Genomic DNA, 16,474 nt, shown 5'->3' with positions numbered 1-16,474 from the left:
GATGCTTAAAATAATAAAAAAAATCATATCAATCAATGTTTGTGTGTGAATTGCTCAGTCTCATCAGGCTCAGGTACCAAGGTACCTCAGGTATTTGGAATAAGCTACTTTTACACACTCAAAAAAGTTTTTGAAAAATGGTCAAATTGTAGCATTTGGAAAACTCAGAAGTGTAAGGTAATTTCCCTTCTGTCTTCATACCATGTAACTAATTTATGTAAAGTATTTTGAAAGATTGACCTGTAAATTTCTGAATGATAATTGTTCTATTAGTATGACGACAGTACAATGTCAACCTGACTTCTGGTTCTTTAAACTAAATTAAAGTAAACCATAAATGTGTATCTGGACTATTACACAGATTACAATTCCACCTGTAATCAGGATTCCAGTCCAGATGCGTCCAATGGATTCCTGGTCTTACCACTTCTTTACTACATGCTGTGTTGTCTAGGTCTGCTGGGTATGTTCATAAGGGCCAAAGCTTAAAGGACAAAATGAAATCTACATTAGTCTCTTGAGACATGTTGTACATTTGCTGTTTCCCACTGGAAACAGTAAGAAATCCAAATAATTAGTAATTAATAACTGATTTCACAGGTAATATCATCGTTCTCTATGTTCTCCTTCGGCACATCAAGTTGAGAACTATGACTGATGTATGTCTTCTCAACCTGGCCCTGTCTGACTTCATATTGGCTGTATCCCTTCCACTGTGGGTCTACAATTCTCAGAGCCTTGCGTCATGCAAACTGATGACAGGAGTCTATCAGGTGTTTTTCTATAATCTTTAAAAATAATCTTGCAATCAAACAATGTCTAATTACTTATATTTTTAACTATAATTACTGTCAGTAATGTATTTCCTGCAAAGTGCAAAACAAAATTAGCTTTTAGTTTTTCTTCACATATAGTACAATTCGTTTTGTTACACTGTACAATGTTCATAATGTAGAAATTGTTCACACCCTGTGTGGCCTCATGTTCTAACACTGATTGTTCTTCTGCTCACATGAACAGTTGGGTTTCTACAGTGGAACCTTGTTTGTGACTCTCATGAGCGTGGACCGTTACCTGGCCATCGTTCATGCTGTGGCAGCCATGCGAACACGGACACGTCGCTATGGGATCATAGTTAGCATCACTATCTGGGTTGTATCTGTCAAACTGGCGACCCCTCAGGTGACATTTGCCGACTTGGAGCTAGATGCAGATGACAACAGGTTCCAGTGCCAGCCACTGTACCCAGAGGACAGTCAGCTTTTTTGGAAGATGCCACGAAACTTCACAGAGAACACTGTGGGTCTTTTTGTGTGCCTTCCCATCATGATTTTCTGCTTTGTGAAAATCCTTATTGTGCTGTCCAAGTCCAGGAACTCTAAAAAGGACAAAGCTGTGAAGCTGATATTTATTGTAGTATGTTTGTTTGTGGTGTGCTGGGTTCCCTACAATGTCACAGTTTTCCTTCAGACTCTGGAGCTGTTGGGAATTCTGAACACCTGTGAGGCTTCAAGAAACATTAGTACTGCCATGAGCTTTGCTGAGATCATTGCACTGTCCCACTGCTGTGTAAATCCAGTCATCTATGTATTGATAGGGGAGAAGTTTAGAAGGTCATTGAGCAAAGTGCTGACTAGATCTTTCTGCTGGAGTCACCAGAGCAGAGGGGCTTTCAGCCTCAGAGACACCACAGATAAAGAGACATCCAATACACCTGTGAGATCGGATTATTAAAAATGTTGAACAAACTATTTCTGTGTGGTAGTGCTGGTTTGTGTGTGTGTGCTTGCAGTGAGTTTCAGAGACTACAAAATAGCAGTGTGTGTAGTTTTGTGCACGTGGTTGGTGCTTCTAGAGCTGCAATATGGTAAGAATTGTATTAAGCTTTTCTTGTACACATCATATGTTTCAAATTTATTCTGTAACTTATTTGTTTTATAAACTAAAATAAAAAATAAAAAATCTGAATGCTCTTTCTGAATTCTGTTCACAGGAGGTGAGAAAACAAAAACACTTTTAGTCTTTGGTCAGTGAGTTTGAACCATTGTTCTGCTGTGTGTGTGTGTGTGTGTGTGTGTGTGTGTGTGTGTTTATTATGTGTGTAAAATGTCACAAGCTACTGTAATCCTCTTGTCACTGTTTGTTCATCTGGTCCTGCAATTCAGTTTAAAAAGGTGAATAATCTCTGAAATACAACAGTCCCATGTCAAGTAGCCCTTCAGGTATTAGTCAGAAGATTTCCCTGTATAGAGAAAGTAATTGACTTCCTCTACATGGTGCCGTTTGTTGCCAGAAAACTGTTACTCACTACATTGACTGAATGACATTTTTCATGCAAAAGAGCAACTGTGAAGTAATATTCAGCACTGAAGTTTTTTGTTTGCTATTATTTGACCTGGTCAGGACGGGACAGAGTCCTGATCCAATATGGCGTCGCGACAGACACTTTTCAGAAGCCCCGGTACAGCATCTACGTGTACATATCTGTGTGTTTTGATCACGCAGCGCCTCCCTGCAATAAATAAGTATTACTGTCCACCACAAGATGTCACTCACAGACCACTCTAACGTTTGACTCCTCACAGCCAGCACTGAGTGCATGGAAATGATCAAGAGGTTGTGTGTAATGCATGGTACTGTCTATTGCATGGAAATAAGTACAAAAACACTCTAAAATCAAATCAATTACCTCTAGATAGTGCAAGCGTTTGGTTTTGAACCTTTTTGCAATTATAACAGTAATAATTAACTGACTTATAATCAAACAATTAAAGAATCATAATGGTCTATGACCAAAAACAATTACAGATTAAAAAAGTAATAAAGTAGAGTACAAGATTACATTACAAAACAATATAATAGTATATACTTTATGGAAAAGTGATGTTGTGCTATTGTTTAAACTTAAAGTATGAACTCTCTACTGGTAAAGATCTCACACTCGCATAAAGGGGACAGGAAGCAACACCTGCACTTCTATTGCTGTTGTGTTTTTTGAGGACACTGCATTTAAAAAGAACTTTTACAGAGAAAAAACAGAACTAAAAGTGAACCACTGACACTGGAAAACGTGTCTCACCATATCATGTGACTGCATTTTTAACAAGTTTTTTTTTTTAATGCCCTAAGTTGTTGTTGGTTTTTGATTAATTCATGTTTTAAGGCATTAAGATTATTTTGAGCAATAGAAAAGATTGCGTGCTTATTATTTATATATATATATATACAATATTGAAACACTTACTGATAGTCAGCTATTTTAATTATTTAAGTATACAACCATAATAAACTAGGACATGAAATCTACTCATACACAGCTTATGATAAATGGCTTCTTTTTAAGTTTGTATGACAGCCAAACTAAATCTTCTGTTTTTTTTTAATTTCATATATAAAATTATTTCTTAACTACTTATCAAGAGTCTGTGTGAAATGCACTTATATTACAGAGTGTACTATTTGCCTATGTAACACCAAGCTTACAAGTTTTCACACAGAAAACTGCAATGATGTAGGCATAGGGAGGAAGGCAACCTTGTGCCCACCTTCAAACAACTGAATGTCGGCACTGTCTGCGTAAAGCCAACACAATATTGTTTGCTTGTAATTGTTTACTAAGTGAAACATTGTCTCTTGTGATTGTTTTGTACTGCTGCAGATGCTGGCCAACATAGGCATACAGCATTTATAGCAACATTACAGCCGTTACAGCATGATGAAAATAGCAAAGTTCCAAATTATAGCGTGCAGACAATTTAATGTTAAGACTTACACACTCAGTCGAGAGTCTAACACACTCAAACAAAACCTTAATGTACAGCTCTGCACAGTAGTGAAAGATGTAAACGACTTTACAGGGAGGTATATTCCCCATTAACACTGTTGAACCTCTGGTCTTGATGAAGAACTGAATTTGTCTTTTCTTGACTTTCTACTTTAAAAAAAAATGAACTAAATTGCAACTGTTCATTTTAAGGAAATGGCTACTGGGTATTTAAAAATATTTTCCAAGCAATTGACCATATCCACTTTCATTCGAAGTGAGAATCATTCTCTAGAAGACCAGCAAGGGTAAGATGGAGTGTACAGCTAACACACACACACACACACACACACACACACACACACACACACACACACACACACACACACACACACACACACACACACACACACACCTCTTTATTTTTTCACTATTTTGCATTATTTTGTCTTACTGACTGTTTTGGCAGTCTCCGATCTGGTTTTGCCTCAGCTTTAGTAAATATGGTATGTGTCAGAGTATGGAGGTATCAAACGCTGTGGGGTTTTCTGACAATCTACAGATTACCCACAGTCATTCAAAAGGTTAACATATTATAGAGTAATATACATAAACAGTAGATGTATTTAGAGTTCCTCCTCTTTATACTATTGCTGTGAGTGCCTGTCTGTTCATTACAGATGTGAATCTGTACAGTAAGTGTTGTCTCAGTTCACATGTTCACACCTAACATTTTTGTAATACTTTTACTTTTGATGTGTTAGTCTTAACATCTGAGAACTGTTGACATCTGCTGAGGATCTCAAAGTCACATTTGGAAACATACAGGAAATTTGAAAGGAAGGGAAGAAAAGAACGTTTATTTGAGGATATCAAATCCAGACAGAGAACAAAGAGACCTGAAGTTCAACCACAGACTGAAAAAGTGAGATCCCACAATGGCAGGTAAATGTATATTTAAAAACTATACAATTTTTTTTTATATCCATAATGTTGAGTATTGTAGGCTTGTTAAAAAAATATTTTAATGTAATAACATCTGATGCTAGTTGTTTGACACATTGTTGTGTGTACAATGGCAAGAATAATTATGCAAGCTCTTTGGAATTTATTGTTTCCTGCATGAATTTGTCATGAAATGACACAACAACAAACAACAAACAAAAACAAATTCTGATCTTTTGTGTTATTATTGAGAACAACCATAAAAACCTCATAATGCAAGTGGAAAAAATATTTGAAGCCCTCGGAATTTATGCCAGATGTAGTGTTTCAAAGTAATTTTGATATATTTTCATCAGTCCACAAAACATTTTGTCAATGTGCTCTTTGGCAAACTTCAGGTGTGCAGCAATGTTCTTTTTAATAAGCAACAGTTTTCTTCATGGTGTCCTGCTGTAGACACCCTGTTTGTTCAATGTTTTACCTTCTGTCGACTCATGAACACAGATCTAAGCCAGTTCCAATGATGACACTTTCAAATCTTTTGCTGTCACTTTGGGTTGTTTCTTTATCTCACTAATGAGTGTTTGTTGTGCTCTTGGGGTCATTTTGACTGGCTGTCTTCTTGGCAGAGTAGCCACAGTCATAAATTGTCTCCATTAGTGGATTGTTTGTCTAACTGCAGGCTGGTGAATTTCTAAAGTCTGAGACACCACTTTGTAACCCTTTGTAGCTTCATGTAAATCAACAATTCTAGATAATTTGAAAGCTCCTTTTGGCCAGGCATGGCACACTAAGTGTATTCTTCTTTTTTTTCTTAAAGTTTTTCTCTCTAATTTTGTCCATTCTTTGTTGATAAATGTGCAGCCATGGCAAATGTTTTCTACAATAAAGTAAATTACTTGTTAAGACCAGTAGTTCGCATAACGAAAACATTATCAGTTTACTTGAGAACTTGCATTGATCTATAATATAACAACGATACTATAGCCAAAATAATAAGATGAGTTGTTGTAATAGAAACTGTTGAAAATATGTCTGTCTGCAGAAATTGAAACCAATGACAACCTCACCGCGTATGATTATTCATCGTACTATTATGATAACTTCTCAAGCTTCGCTCCTTGTGACAATGTGGATTTGAAGGAGTTTGCCCAAGTGTTCCTGCCCACTCTCTATAGTTTGGTTTTCATCCTCGGCTTCCTAGGTAGGTTATGCATGTTCACTCATGCCTCTATTTCCTTGTCTGGATAAATTTTGTTCAGATACCACTGCTGTAAGAATATTTTGGTCTTGTGAGGACATTTCAACCTCACAGAAACGAGCAATTTTAAGGGCTAAAACTGAGTTTTACTGTGTTTTCCTCCTCTAAGGTAATGGCCTGGTGGTGTGTGTCCTGGTGAAGCACCGCAACCAGACCAACTTTACAGACATCTGCCTTTTTAACCTGGCCGTCTCTGACCTCGTCTTCGCCCTCACGCTTCCTTTCTACGCTCATTTCTCTGTGGTCAGTAAATGGACCTTTGGAGACTTTATGTGCCGCTTCGTCTCTGGCTGCCACTACACCGGGTTTTTCAGCAGCATCTTCTTCATGATTGTCATGACACTGGACCACTATGTGATCATCATGCACCCTAACACTGTGGGAAGATATCACACTTTGAGAGTTGGCATTGCCTTAACCATGGTTGTGTGGCTGTTGAGTTTCGGTGTCTCCTCACCAACTTTCATCTTCACTAGAGTGATAAATGAGTCGCATGGCTTGAGTTGTAGCTATGACCCGGATGAGGAGGCCGAGCGTCCGTACGTCCCGTTAGCAACAAATATATTAGGTCTCATGGTTCCTCTTACTGTGATGGTAGTTTGCTACTGCAGGATCATCCCCAAACTGGTGAACATGAGGAAGCAGGATCATGTTGTCAAGCTGATCATCGCTATCGTGGTTGTTTTTTTCTTGTGCTGGGCCCCATACAACATTTCCATCTTCTTGAGATTTCTGCAGAATAAAGAGAAACTGCCAAGATCATGTAGCTTCAACAAAAATTTAAGACTGTCAATAACAGTGACTGAGACCATTGCATACACTCACTGCTGCTTGAACCCTATCACATACGCTTTTGTTGGCCAAAAGTTTATGAAACGAGCCATGAACCTGCGGGAGTAGGTGGTTGCCTGGGATGCTTCGTCCCTCCATCAGAGATGAATCAGACAGCTCATATGTTAAAAACTCAATTGTGTCCCCGTCTTTTAATGTCACCTCCACTTTTGATATGTAGGAGGGGAAAAGCAAATGTTTTTATGGATATCTGTGTTTTTTTCACGTTTATTACCAAAGTTGGTTGAAGGACATTCATGCCTCTGAAATCTTAAGCAAAATTGTCTTTTACCACACAGATGGTGAAACTAACACTGAGTTAAGTAGAACTTATTGCACATTCAAAGACAATCACTTATAACACGTAAATGTATGATGTGATTTGCTGCTTAACTAATGTTTTAACTTGCACTAATTTAGCAGTAGTAGTTGATTAATGCTTTAATTTGTACTCATCTAGCATTAATAGTTGAATAGCATGTTTTATAAAGACAAGAGTAATATGCACAAGTGTGATTTAATGTTAACCATTATTCACTATAGAGTTAATGAGAGAGCACTAAAACACATAATATGAATTGCTGTTGACTATTAATTACTGCAATGTTAAAGAACTGGGTCAGGGAAAGATAGTCAGTCAGACTTCGTGATCTGATACACCTTGTTTGTCAGGGATAGGAAGCTTTAGACCCAGAGCTCTGTATGCTTTATTCATTTTGCTGCTAATATTCATTTACTTTATTAATTAATTGTTTAATAAACTGATTACTTGAGACCGAAATATCTCCTCCTATTCCTTTATAAACAAGCATGCAAGACTTGGCTGTCACATAGAAGAAAGTTTTGCTAGTAGATTGAGCCACAGTCCAACAGTGTGTGAGTGTGTTTTAAGCATTGTAATCTGACAGATTTCATGTGTTTTCCTCCTCTAAGGTAATGGCCTGGTGGTGTGTGTCCTGGTGAAGCACCGCAACCAGACCAACTTGACAGACATTTTCCTCCTTTGCATACGCTCACTGAACCCTATCATATACGCCTTTGTTGGCCAAAGGTTTATGTAATGAGCTGTGAACCTGCTGAGTAGGTGGTTGCCTAGGATGCTTTGTCCCTCCACCAGAGATATGCCAGACAGCTCATACAAGAAAAGTTTAATTGTGTGCAGGTCTTTTGACGTCACCTCCAATTTTGCCATGTAGGAGAGGAAAAGCCAATGTTTGTGTTTGTGTTTCTTCTAGTTTCTGCTGTTAGAACGGATATTTTCTTCTTCTTTCTCTTTTTGTTGTTATTTGTATACCCGGGCTATCCACCTCTGTTGACTAGCCATTATTAAACATCCAAAAAGGTTTCTAGGTAAACTGTTACAGTGGTCTGTGAGTGACCCCATGTGGTGAAAAATGATACAAAGAAAAACTGACCTACATGAATGTGTGGAAACTGTGAAACCTGTTACTTATGAAAACTCATGAATAACAAATGACTGTGTAAATAGTGTAATTGACCGCTGGCTGCACCATCCTCCATTTAATCTTAAAAGGAGCATCATTTAATGGGCAGATTGTATTTTATTTATTACTTTTATTTTTTTCACTTTTCTCTATATGTAAGTTGATAGATTTTAGCATGAACAGCAGCTCTTTGTGTGTTGTATGTTTGGTAGTGGGGAAATAATGTCCAGTTGTCTGCAGCAAATTTCACAGTAATAGTGAGCCTTCCACAATAGAATAACAAAACAATAGTGCAAATTATAGTGATACACACTATTCCAAAAGTAGAATATAAATGTTATTAGGTAGGTTATCTCTATTACTGACGAATATAAAGTCTTAATCAGAAATTTTCTGTTAGTTTACAGAGCTGCTTTTGGCAGTCATGTTAGTGTAAATTTGTTCTACTATCAGTATTGAATTCTCCTGCAGTATAACATTTGTTATATTTAGCATAGAACACAGTCTGGAATGTGTATGGTGTACTGTAGTTGGCTCTGCTACTTTCAGGCAATTGACCATATCTGTCCTTGGTTGGTAGAAGCGTTAGGTTACAGGGGGCTGAGGTGAAGAAGGTAAAGGTGTTTAGGTACTTGGGGTCAACAGTTCAGTGTGATGGGGAGTGTGGAAAAGAGGCAAGTGCAGGCAGGTTGGAGCGGGTGGAGGAAAGTGTCAGGAGTGTTGTGTGACAGAAGAGTGTCAGGAAAAAGGAAAGGTCTACAAGACAGTGGTGAGACCAGCTCTGCTCTATGGGTTAGAGACGGTAGCTGTGAGAAAGAGACAAGAGGCTGAGATGGAGGTAGCAGAGATGAAGATGTTGAGGTTCTCCTTAGGAGTGACCAGGTTAGACAGAATAAGGAACGAGTACATCAGAGGGACGGCTCACGTTGCCTGTGTTAGCGACAAAGTCAGAGAGGCCAGACTGAGATGGTTTGGACATGTTCAGAGGAGGGATAGTGAATATATTGGTAGAAGGATGTTGGAAATGGAGCTGCCAGGCAGGAGGGCAAGAGGACGACCAAGGAGGAGATATATGGATGTCTTAACAGAGGACATGAGGTTGCCTTGTGTGAGGGTAGAAGATGCCCACGATAGAGTGAGGTGGAAAAGGATGATTTGCTGTGGCGACTCCAGATGGGAAAAGCCGAAAGAGAAGTAGTAGTAGCAGTATTATCATTATTTTCTTACTGCATTGATCGTCCGGTCCTGTCAAAATGTTCCACCTTTAAACTACAGCTGCAGAAGCTACTTGTCTGTAAGTTTTCTTTGTACATCATCATCTGATCTTAAATGATTCTGTAGTGTTTTGTAGCTTATGTTTCAATTTAGACCTAAGTTTCAGTGTGCAATATTAGTGTCATCGATATGTTTAAGAATCAAATTAAAGTAATGTAGGGGCTCCATACTAGATAAATAATCTACATGTACATATGTGTCTTTTGATCACGCAGCACCTCCCTGCACAAATAAGTATAACTGTACACCACAAGATGTCACTCACAGACCACTCTAACGTTTGACTCCTCACAGCCAGCACTGAGTGCATGGAAATGATGAGGAGGTTGTGTGTTTTACATGGTACTGTCTATTGCATGGAAACAAGAACAAAAACACTAAATGCTAAAAACAAGCGTTTGAATGTAAAACCTTTTTGCAGCTATAACAGTAATAATTAACTGACTTATAATCAAACATTTAAAGAATCATAATGGTCTATGACCAAAAACTATTACAGATTACAAAAGTAATAAAGTAGAGTACAAGATTACATTACAAAATAATATAATAGTATATACTTTATGGAAAAGTGATGTTGTGCTATTGTTCAAGCTTAAAGTATAAACTCTGGACTGATAAAGATCTCACACTCGCATAAAGGGGACAGGAAGCAACACCTACACTTCTATTTCTGTTGGGTTATTATTAGGGCACTGCTGACATTTTAGTTCATTAACGTACATTTGAGGACACTGCATTTAAAAAAGAACCTTACAGAGAAAAACAAACTAAAGTTGAACCACTGACACTGGAAAACGTGTCTCACCATATCATGTGACTGCATATTTAACAACTATAACGTCTTTTTTTTAATGCCCTAAGTAGTTGTTGGTTTTTGTCTATTTTCTATTAAAATATAATTTTTTTGGGGGGGTTTAGGCTATTGTATGCTAATTCTTTTGGATTTCAATTTGTGTCTTAAATAATCGCTACCTACAAATATGTAGGACGCAGGGGTGGCATGGTGGTTATTATGCCATTAAGTTCAACCAGGTTACAATATTGAAACACTTACTGATAGTCAGCTATTTTAATTATTTAAGTATACAACCATAATAAACTAGGACACGAAATCTACTCATACACATATTATGATAAATGGCTTCTTTTTAAGTTTGTATGACAGCCAAACTAAATCTTCTGTTTTTTTTAATTTCATATATGAAATTATTTCTTAACTACTTATCAAGAGTCTGTGTGAAATGCACTTATATTACAGAGTGTACTATTTGCCTATGTAACACCAAGCTTACAAGTTTTCACACAGGAAACTGAAATAATGTAGGCATAAGGAGGATAAAAACTACAAGTCGAATATCTGGGGCCATACTTATACAAGACACATGCAAAGAAGCAAACATCTCTCTGGCTCTTACCTGTGGTTGAAATGAAATGAAATACACTCCAAAGGTGGCACCTACTGACAATATGAGTTTGAAAGAAAATGTTATAGGGACTGCAATTGTTATTGTGAAACAGTTGCTGGGTGACACAGTGTATTTTATTGTGTTCTCTTTGTGACAGGTATGACAGTGTTTGGACATGCAGTGTGAACACGAGGCAGTGGAAGAAAACAGGAAGTCTCTGTATGTTTGTGGGTTGTTGCTGTGGCTATGATAAAAATAGCAAAGTTCCAAATTATAGCGTGCAGACAATTTAATGTTAAGGCTTGTCAAGCCATGGCCAACCCAGCACATTATAGGCTCTGCTAGTAAACTGTATCATTTTCACTCATAGTTTTTATGCTTTTTGGGTAAATCTAGAACAGTTTGTGTTTAAAGGCATCTCAACAGCACATTTGCATGCATTCTATGTTGCCCTCTTAACTTTTGTTGGACCTATGTCGGCTCAGGACAGGGAAAAAGGTGTCAGAGTAAATATTTGAATCTTTTCAAATGTATTCATACAAAGTTAGGATGATACTGTAAGTTATGCACCAAAGCTATTCAGGAGCTTTTTGTTGTTTCTGAAAAATACATTTTTGATTCACCTGTTAATTTGATTTTGTTGTTGGACTAGACTTCCGATAGGCCATGTTTATGTGAGTATCAAACACAGCTGGCAGTCAGCCATTTATCTTCATCCTCTCCTTGGTCCAGCACTTAAAGGGCTATGCTAAACTCAGGTGCTACTCTATATGATGACAGCTTTGACTAGATTCTCTTTATTATATGGAAACTGTTAAACCGGAAGGTGTGACAGGATGCAGAAAGTCAGGTTGACCAAGAACAATGATGATGTCATAACCACTCACCCTGGGGTTCATAGGCATCTGCTCTACCACCTGAGCTACGAAAGATGTAAATGACTACGTGGGGCTATATTCCCTCTTAACATTGTTGAGCCTCTGGTCTTGTTGAAGAACTGAATTTGTCTGGTGTATTTTTAGTCCTTATGAAACTCAGATGTTGTTGTATTTTTCTTTCTGCTATGAGACAAATGTGTCTGGATTGTGGGTGGTGCAGTTGGGTCTGCTGCTTTTTACTCACATTTTCCAGTTCCACTTTCATGAGAATAAGGACACTTTCTACTTTAGGAGAAACTTCACTTTAAGACATATCAGACTGCAGAAAAAAACACGAACTGGAGTGCAACTGTTCATTTTAAGGAAATGAGTATTTAAAAATGTTTTCCAAGCAATTGACCATATCCGCCTTCATTTGAAGTGAGAATCATTTTCTAGAAGACCAGTAAGGGTAAGATTGAGTCTACAGTTAACACACACACACACACACACACACACACACACACACACACACACACACACACACACACACACTTCTCTTTATTTTGTTTATTATTTAGCTTTTTTGAATTATTCTGTCTTACTTCCTAGTGCTCTTTCCCTTTACGGGTAGGAGGATTATTTGACAGATGAGTTGTATTCACATACCATAACAAAACATCTATTCTGGTTACATGTTTTCTTAATATGCATTTTGTTATGTTTTTTTTCTTTTTTTTTACATAGCATAGATGTAGTTGATAAGCATGGTGGAAATATCCTAATCATTATCATTTCTGGTTTTGATAGTTTACCAGCTTTACTGCAGCCTCCATTTGCCACGGGCTCCCTGTGCTCTTCACAGATGAAAGCAGGTTCACACTGAGCACGTGTGACAGCAGGACAGAGTCTGGAGACGCCATGGAGAACGTTCTGCTGCCTGCAAAATCCTCCAGCATGACCGGTTTGGCAGTGGTTCAGTAATGGTGTGGGGTGGCATTTCTTTTGAGGGCCCCACAGCCCTCCATGGTCTCGCCCGAGGTAGCCTGACTGCCATTAGGTACTGAGATGAGATCCTCAGACCCCTTGTGAGACCATATGCTGGTGCGGTTGGCCTTGGGTTCCTCCTAATGCAAGAGAATGCTAGAACTCATGTGGCTGGAGTGTGTCAGCAGTTCCTGCAAGTCGAAGGCATTGATGCTATGGACTGGCCCGCCCGTTCCCCAGACCTGAATTCAATTGAGCACATCTGGGACATCTTGTCTGGCTCCATCCAACATCACATTGCACCACAGACTCTCCAGGAGTTGGCGGATGCTTTAGTCCAGGTCTGGGAGGAGATCCCTCAGGAGACCACCGCCACCTCATCAGGAGGATGTAGAGCATTATGGTGAACTGGTATGTTTAGATGCCGTCTTCCCCACTCTCATTGATCACTCAGGTTTGTTGACGATGAAGTGTTTGGTTGCTCTACATCCCAGGGAGCCCTCATGTCATATGAAATAAGTATTTGATCCCCTATCCGTCAGCAAGATCTCTAGCTCCCAGGTGGATCTTATACAGGTAACGAGCTGACATTGGCAGCCCTCTCAGCTCGTTACTTGTATAAAAGAGACCTGTCCACAGAAGCAATCAATCAATCCAGATTCCAAACTCTTCACCATGGCCAAGACCAAAGAGCTTTCCAAGGATGTCAGGGACAAGATTGTGGACCTACACAAGGCTCACCTCGTGGAGTTTCAATGATAATGAGAACGGTGAGGAATCAGCCAAGAACCACTCGGGAGGAACTTGTCAATGATCTTAAGGCAGCTGGGACCATAGTCACCAAAAAAACAGTTGGTAACACACTACGCCGTGAAGGACTGAAATCCTGCTGTGCCCGCAAGGTCCCCCTGCTCAAGAAAGCCCATCTACAGGCCCGTTTGAAGTTTGCCACTGAACATCTGACTGATTCAGAGGAAGACTGGGTGAAAGTGTTGTGGTCAGATAAGACCAAAATCGAGCTCTTTGGCATCAACTCAACTCGCTGTGTTTGGAGGAGGAGGAAGGCTGCCTATGACTCCAAAAACACCATCCCCACTGTCAAATATGGAGGTGGAAACATTATGCTTTGGGGGTGTTTTTCTGCCAAGGGGACAGGACAATTGCACCGCCTCAAAGGGAGGATGGATGGGGCCATGTACCGTCAAATGTTGGGTGAGAACCTCCTTCCCTCAGTCAGGGCATTGAAAAGGGTCGTGGTTGGGTACTCCAGCATGACAATGATCCAAAACACACGGCTAAGGCAACAAATCACTGGCTCAAGAAGAAGCATATTAAGGTCATGGAGTGGCCTAGTCAGTCTCCAGACCTTAATCCCATAGAAAATCTGTGGAGGGAGCTGAAGGTTCGAGTTGCCAAACATTGGAGAGGATCTGCAAAGAGGAGTGGGCCAAAATCCCCCCTGAGATGTGTGCAAACCTTGTGGCCAACTACAAGAAACGGCTGACCTCTGTGATTGCCAACAAAGGTTTTGCCACCAAGTACTAAAGCACGTTTTTCGAAGGGATCAAATACTTCTTTCCTTCGTGGAAATGCAAATTAATTTATAACTCTTTTTGAAACGCATTTTTCTGGATTTTTTTTGTCATTGTTGTGTCTCACTGTTCAAATACACCTACCATTGAAATTATAGACTGATCATTTCTTTGTTAGTGGGCAAACTTACAAAATCAGCTGGGGTTCAAATAATTTTTTCCCTCACTGTATACTGGACCGCCTGCTGCCCAAGCACCTGCTCTCTGGATCTGATCCCCTCTACTCTTCGTCAAGCTATTGCACCAACACTAATATCAGCCATTACACAGATCATCAACACCTCTCTCACAACAGGCACCTTTCCCACCTCGTTCAAGTAGGCCCAGATTAATCCACTGTTGAAGAAGCCTTCTCTGGATCCCTCCCTTGTGGAGAACTACAGACCAGCCTCTCTTCTTCCATATCTGGCCAAGACCCTGGAACGTCCAGCCTTCAATCAACTCTCTGACTTTCTTTTCCGGAACAACCTCCTCGATGTCAATCAGTCTGGCTTCAAGAGTGGTCACTCCACAGAAACGGCCCTATTGTGGTAGACCTTACGGGTGACAAAAGCTGCAGGTAACTCTTCTGTCCTTATTCTATTAGACCTATTAGATCTGCAGCCTTTGACACTTTGAACCATCAGATTCTTATGACTGCACTCTCAGACTTGGGCATCTCTGGATCAGCTCTACCTTCGGTCTATCTTCGGTCATAGTTGTCCGAACGAACCTTCAAGGTATCCTGGCAGGGGCGTGTTTCTGACTCTCATTACCTCTCCACCGGTGTACCGCAGGGCTCAGTCCTTGGTCCTCTTATTTTTTCCATCTATACTTCTTCTCTAGGCTCTATCATCCATTCTCATGGCTTTTCTTATCACTGCTATGCGGATGACACACAGCTCTTCCTGTCCTTTCCGCCGGATGACTCTACTGTCTTGTCTCTCTGACACTCTGCCTGGATGAGAGAAAGACACCTTTAACTTAACATTCCCAAGACTGAAGTCTTATTCTTCCCTTGGGACAAAACATCAGCATTAACATTGGATCTGCGGTGATTGTCCCAGCTAAGACTACCAGAAACCTAGGGATCATCATTGATGATCGGCTGACCTTCATGGATATGTCTTCCACAACATCAGAAAGATCAGACGCTACCTGACGGACAACCCAACTCATTGTACAGTCATTGAACATATCTACTACTGACTACTACAATGCACTGCTAATGGGGTTACCAGCAAACTCCTACTGACGATCCAAAATGCAGCAGAACACGTCATTTTCAATCAACCAAAAAGGTCTGATGTAACGCTGCTCTTCAGATCTTTGCATTAGCTTCCTGTGGCTGCAAGGATCAAGTTCTGTCTCTTGCCTACAGAGTGGGCAGAGTACAACACTTTTCTGCTCTTTTGTACTCACATCTCTTGAAACAGAAACACTTTTTTGACAGTACTTTGCTTTTATGTTTTTTCTCCTTGACTTAGATTTTGTTTACTTGCCTTGTTCCTCACTTGACTAAATGAAAATGTAAACATAGTATGTAATCACCCATATGAGGATGTGTTCCCTGTTGAGTCTGGTTCCTCTCAAGGTTTCTTCCTGTTGCTTTCTCAGGGAGATTTTTCCTCGCCCCCTCGGCTTGCTCATCAGGGACAATTTGATTATTATGATTCATACACATGTACATGTAAACGTCCATAGTTTCTTCAAAACATCAACACATATAATGTTTGTGTACTATTATTTTAAGAAGGCTGTGTTTTGTATTGTTGTGACTTAGATGAAGATCCGATTACATTTTATGACAAATTAATGCAGAAAACCATGAAATTCCAAAAGGTTCACAAAGTTTTTCTTGTCACCGTATGTACTGTGTCATTAATCATCAATCATTATGTTTATTACAGTAGGCTACATCACATTTATTTTAGATTTTAATTTGGATTGTTATGAGGCAATAAAGTAATAAAGTTTAAAGTAATTTATTATGTTTTTATATTTAAAATGTTGTGTTTATTATTTATTTATTTGTCATTTTACAATTTTTGTGAAAATTATGAAAGAGCTAAATGAATAAATACATAAATTCCATAAATAATTTAGTCTACCTATCACTTTATTATATAC

General features: G+C 39.2%; 2 protein-coding genes across 2 annotated transcripts; both read left to right on the top strand.

Moving 5' to 3' along the window:
* Nucleotides 1–342: 342 nt before the first annotated feature.
* Nucleotides 343–1,836, top strand: LOC113169461 (C-C chemokine receptor type 8-like; the record flags this gene model as incomplete). Its single annotated transcript, XM_026370859.1, has 3 exons — nt 343–463; nt 601–773; nt 1,021–1,836. Coding segments are annotated over 3 exons (1,008 nt in total), but the record flags the coding sequence as incomplete, so codon positions are not given.
* A 2,204-nt stretch (nt 1,837–4,040) lies between these two features.
* LOC113170444 (C-C chemokine receptor type 5-like) lies at nt 4,041–6,869 on the top strand. Its single transcript, XM_026372548.1, has 4 exons — nt 4,041–4,071; nt 4,528–4,708; nt 5,754–5,912; nt 6,079–6,869. Exons 2-4 carry the CDS (start codon nt 4,702–4,704, stop codon nt 6,867–6,869), a joined length of 957 nt encoding a protein of 318 aa, XP_026228333.1. The 5' UTR covers nt 4,041–4,071; nt 4,528–4,701.
* Nucleotides 6,870–16,474: the final 9,605 nt, after the last annotated feature.

The sequence above is a fragment of the Anabas testudineus genome, chromosome 16, assembly GCF_900324465.2.
Source record: "Anabas testudineus chromosome 16, fAnaTes1.2, whole genome shotgun sequence".
Taxonomy (NCBI): domain Eukaryota; kingdom Metazoa; phylum Chordata; class Actinopteri; order Anabantiformes; family Anabantidae; genus Anabas; species Anabas testudineus.
This window is presented reverse-complemented; position numbering and strand designations above follow the sequence as displayed.